A 4716-nucleotide genomic window follows, 5' to 3' on the forward strand; every position below is an offset into this window, starting at 1 on the left:
TGAGGATCAGGCATTACATAGTTTTTCCAAGTACTCAGCAGGAACTTTTACAGACAAAGTTGGACTTCTATAATATGGCTCATTTTCCTCATGTAATAGGCTGCATAGATGGTACTCATATTCCCATATGCCCACCTTCTCACAATGAGTACATTTTTAGGAATAGAAAATTGTATCATTCATTGAACATTCAAGCCATTTGTAATTCAAAAACCATAATCACAGACCTAGTTGCTAGTTTCCCTGGAAGTGCTCATGACTCCTACATATTTAAACAGAGTGCCATATTTACAAAGTTGGAAGCTGGACATTTTGGAGATGGATATTTACTGGGTAAGTGATCATTTTTTTTTTTAAAACTGTACAGAGAAATGTTTTGACAGGTTTTCAAACCACTGAAATGTTGATAATGTTTCCATAGGTGACAGTGCTTATGGTGTGAGAACATTTATCTTGACTCCTTATCTGAATCCAACAACCCGCAAAGAGCAAAATTATAACCAAGCTCATATGTCTACCAGAAATGTGATAGAGAGGACATTTGGAATAATGAAATCCAGATTCAGAATACTTCATAAAACTGGAGGTGCATTGCAGTATCGGCCTGATGTTTGCTGTAAAATTGTTGCCACTTGTGCCATGCTGCACAATGTTGCCATGAAAAGAGGGCTTGGATTGGAATTTGAAGACAACATCCCAAATAACCACAATCAACCAAACCAACCCCAACCTAGAATCAATGGTCCTGATGCTGCAGAGGGAAGGAGAAGAAGAGCAGAGATAACTCAGCATTACTTTTAAATAAAGGTATGAGACAGGACAAACATGCATGTGCTGTAACTTAGGTATTTATTGTTTTTCAAATGAAAGTGAATGTGTGCTTCCATTCCAACGTATGTGGTATTTTGAAACAAAAATTTCATTTGAATAAAATCTTCAAATGTATTAATATTGTCAACCATTAACTGTTAAAATAAAGGTTCACAAAATATTCACATATGAATCACTTTTTCCTTGCTCTTAACCCCAATGCCTTAACCTTCACAGGGTTTGAATTTTTGTTTTTGCAGGTGTCTTTGGCTACATTTCTGACACTTCTTCTTTCTGAAGGTGGTTTGATATTTACATTTGCATTGTCTGAAGAAGATGCAGGGAATGCAGGCACTGGTTGATAGATTGTACTTGGGCCTTGATGGTGGTCTGAAATGGGGCCTTGCATTGATTTCATGCCACATGCCAGCTCACCATAACATTTCATCATTTCCTTTTGGAAGCCAATTGTTGTTTCAATCAATTTAGAAGTATTACTGCACATTCTGTGCATGGCTCTTGTGCTTGACTGCGTACTCACAACTGCTCTTTGCAAAACTGCACCCTGGTCACCATGCATTGCTTGACTTAGTGTCTCTATTGCAGAGGTCATTCGTTCCATTTTGTCTGAAGAGACATTGACCATGTTGACAAGTGCAGAACTAATATTGTGCATGTCTTTGGCTATATTGGTGATTTTCCCCTTGATAACCCTTATGTCCTTGCCTTGCAGGCGCTGTACTTTTAATAACTTCCTCTCAAGGACACTGCCATTTACAAAGTCATCCATTGATTCATGAGTTTGTGAAGGAGCTCTGCGACGCCGGAAGAATTGTCGCAGTCTTTGACGCCTGCCTGGGACCCTTTGTGCAGGCTCTGCATTCAGTGTTGTATTTTGAACTGCAGTGTCCACATTTTCCTCTGCCTCAGATTCAGTGTCTACCAGTCGACGCAGTCTGCGTCTTTGATTTTGTGGTTCCACAGTGGGTGAAGGTGGTGGGTCAAAGTTATTTTCTGCCTCATTTAATAAGTCTTGTGTGAAAGACTCTGCAAATTGAATAAATTCTGCATCCAAATCAGCATCTAAAAATGAGACAGTGGGAGTAACCTGTTAGAAAAATATTCCCAATGCCTGTTTTTCTTTCACAGATTAACATATGACACTGCTATATTGAGGCATGGATGACAAATTATCGTGGAAGTGAATGTACCTATTGCTAACAGTGATCCTGTTGTCTGGACAGCAATAAAAGAATATTTGTGAGGAAAACTACATGTCCCATGATGCCATTCTTTCATCTTAAATTTACAATATTTATTATGCACTTTGGCAAAACATGTACTTTTGACATTTGTAACTTTACAGATCTAATCACAAGTCATGCACTCAATGACATTATCCTGTTTTTAAAAAAAATTACCTTGACTTGTTCCAGGCTGCTCTGAGGTGTCAATGTCATACACTCCAACAACTGCTTCAGTAGGTAAAGTCCCCTCTACTAGTTCATCCCAAGGGGTAGTTGGTATGTCTTTTGGTGTACCCCCACCAGTTTTCCTTCCAGATTTGATGCGTGTCGCAATCTTCTCCTTTGCTCTGCTGCGCAAATCGTACCATCTCTTCTGGAGATTACTGATGTCTCTGTGGGCGACACCTACAGCATTGACCTTTGCCTGTATTGTTAGCCAAATTTTTCTTTTCGTTGCCTCAGGTATTTTCAGTGAACTTTTTCCAAAAAGTTGGTCATGCTTAGCTGTGACTTCTTCAATTAGAACCTCAAGTTCTTTGTCACTAAATTTGACTTTCCTTTTCCTGGGCTGCTGCTGCTGTTGCTGCTGCTGCTGCTGCTGCTGCTGGGGCTCCAAAACCACATTGCTTGCCTCCATAATCTCAAGAGAAATCAGTGACCTGTCCAGCAGCTTCCACACACTCCCCAAACTGCCAAATTCAAGTTCGAAGTAGCCCACAGGTGTCTGTCATTAGTTTCAGAGGCAGCCACACTGCAATCAATTGAGTATTCATCATGTGCGTCTTTTCCTTATTTGCGAAGTCGCACAATGCGATTTCGCACATAAGGAATCGCATTTTCCTTGCGATTCGGTAAAAATTGCGATTTTTACCGAATCGCTAAAAAAATGCGAATTAATTGATGCATCCCATTTTGCGAATTCTTATTTGCGATTCCTTATTTTTCGCAAATAAGAATTCGCAAAATGACACAATGATGCATGTGGGGGTAAATGTTTTTCAGAAATTGCATCAAACCAACTGCATTTCAAGCTATAAGTTCCAAACTATTTGCATAGGTTGCAATTAAGAATGTGTTAATTCAGTCTAGCTTTGTTTACAGTAAATGTTGCTATTTTTTTTATTATTAATAGACAATGGGGCTAATATTCTGTTACATCGTAGTAGCAGATGGGAAAAGTGATCTTGGTGTTTCCCTTTGTTAACACTCAAAGGCCCACATGCATCAAGCACTTTTTCATTCGCAAACGGTGCGATTCCTTAAAATCGGCCGTTTGCGAATGCAAAAGTGCTTTTTGGGATGCATGAAGCAATTTTAGAATTCGCAACATTGTTGCGAGTTCTAAAATTGCGGGTGCTTTTAAGAAGTCGCAGATGTGCGACTTCTTAAAAGCAATGCATCATCACTTTGACAAGTGGAAATTCACAATTAGGGTTCCAAATTTACCGAGTGGTTGAACCACTCGGTAAATTTGGAAAAAGTGTTTAAATTGCTTTAAATGTTTTTTTTTCAACATTCATGTTTCACACACACATGTCCTTAGGACATGTGTGTGTGAAACATGATGCGAAAAATACATTTCAGGGGTGCATGGGGGGGTCCTTTGGACCCCCCCCCTGCACTCATGAGATTTTCTAAGTGCCACTCGCAATTTGCATTGACTCCTATGGGCCTTTTGGCCCATAGGAATCAATGGGAATTGCGAAAATTAACTTAAGAATTCGGTATTTCTTTGGGATTCGGTAAAAATTGCGATTTTTACCGAATCACAAAGAAATACCGAAAAAAATGATGCATAGCATTTTGCACTTCTTAATTTGCGATTCCTTATTTTTCGCAAATTAAGAAATGCAAAATGACACAATGATGCATGTGGGCCATTAATTCTTGTCCAGATGCACAGATTTACGTTTCTAACAGCAGTTAGGGTCCCCCTGGCCTGGGTATGCTTCACAAGAAAGGTTATAGGCTTGATTGCCTGTTTTTTTTTTTTTATCCTTTTGGTGAATTGACTTGTGCAGTTTCATTAGAAATTCGCACAGCACGCTTTGTAATGAACACTTAAAAACCTAAACCTCCAACAAAGGCTGATGTCACACCATATGCAAGTGGATCTCTTTGTAAAACTCTAGCCATACGTAAAGTTGAAAACATTCGCGTTTCTGTTCTGGAAAATGTCGAATTGTCTACCTGAAAATAAATATTTTTTCTTTGAACGGGGGTTTGCTACTACACGTCCTGATCTGTCCTCTCATAGGGCAGATCAGAGGTGAGTAATACTGCACTCAGCCCTCCCACCCTTCGCTTAGCGCTTCACTACTTACAGCTTTGAAGACTTAAAGAAACAGGCTGCCCCTTTCATATGCATTGCATACCTTTCGCTGGGGATTCCATCTTGAATTCTGCCATTGAGTGACTCACACCAGCAAGGGGCCCGCATGGACAATCACATCTTTTGTGCATCCCTTACTGCCATCTGCACATGTATTCAGAAATAGCAGGGGCATGGGTCAAAAGGTGGAGGGAGATATTGTTTTCTTTTTCATAAAATGATGCTCACTGACCCATATCACGCTTTCCTTACTAATCTCTAGACAGCTGAACCTAGCGACGACAGACATCTGCAACTTCAGACTATGCACCAAACTTCTAAATACCC

At 39.8% G+C, this 4716-nt stretch overlaps 1 protein-coding gene across 1 annotated transcript; it reads right to left on the reverse strand.

Annotated features, from left to right (window-relative positions):
* Positions 1 to 1003: 1003 nt before the first annotated feature.
* Positions 1004 to 4466, reverse strand: LOC147659661 (uncharacterized). The gene is made up of 3 exons (XM_086951569.1): positions 4433 to 4466; positions 2232 to 2570; positions 1004 to 1893 (listed from the first exon to the last, which is right to left on the reverse strand). Exons 1-3 carry the CDS (start codon positions 4464 to 4466, stop codon positions 1004 to 1006), a joined length of 1263 nt encoding a protein of 420 aa, XP_086807695.1.
* Between the last annotated feature and the right edge of the window lie 250 nt (positions 4467 to 4716).

Source organism: Lissotriton vulgaris, unplaced genomic scaffold, assembly GCF_964263255.1.
Source record: "Lissotriton vulgaris unplaced genomic scaffold, aLisVul1.2 SCAFFOLD_931, whole genome shotgun sequence".
NCBI classification, from domain to species: Eukaryota; Metazoa; Chordata; class Amphibia; order Caudata; family Salamandridae; genus Lissotriton; species Lissotriton vulgaris.

What these genes read in the sequence shown, in the direction of transcription:
- LOC147659661 (XM_086951569.1), bottom strand. Translation starts at nt 4,466, where the DNA reads ATGGCAGAATTCAAGATGGAATCCCCAGCGAAAG. An exon ending in GATGGAATCCCCAGCGAAAG is followed by an intron (nt 2,571 to 4,432) that starts GTATGCAATGCA and finishes TTCTAATTGAAG; the next exon opens with AAGTCACAGCTAAGCATGAC. An exon ending in GCAGCCTGGAACAAGTCAAG is followed by an intron (nt 1,894 to 2,231) that starts GTAATTTTTTTT and finishes TCTCATTTTTAG; the next exon opens with ATGCTGATTTGGATGCAGAA.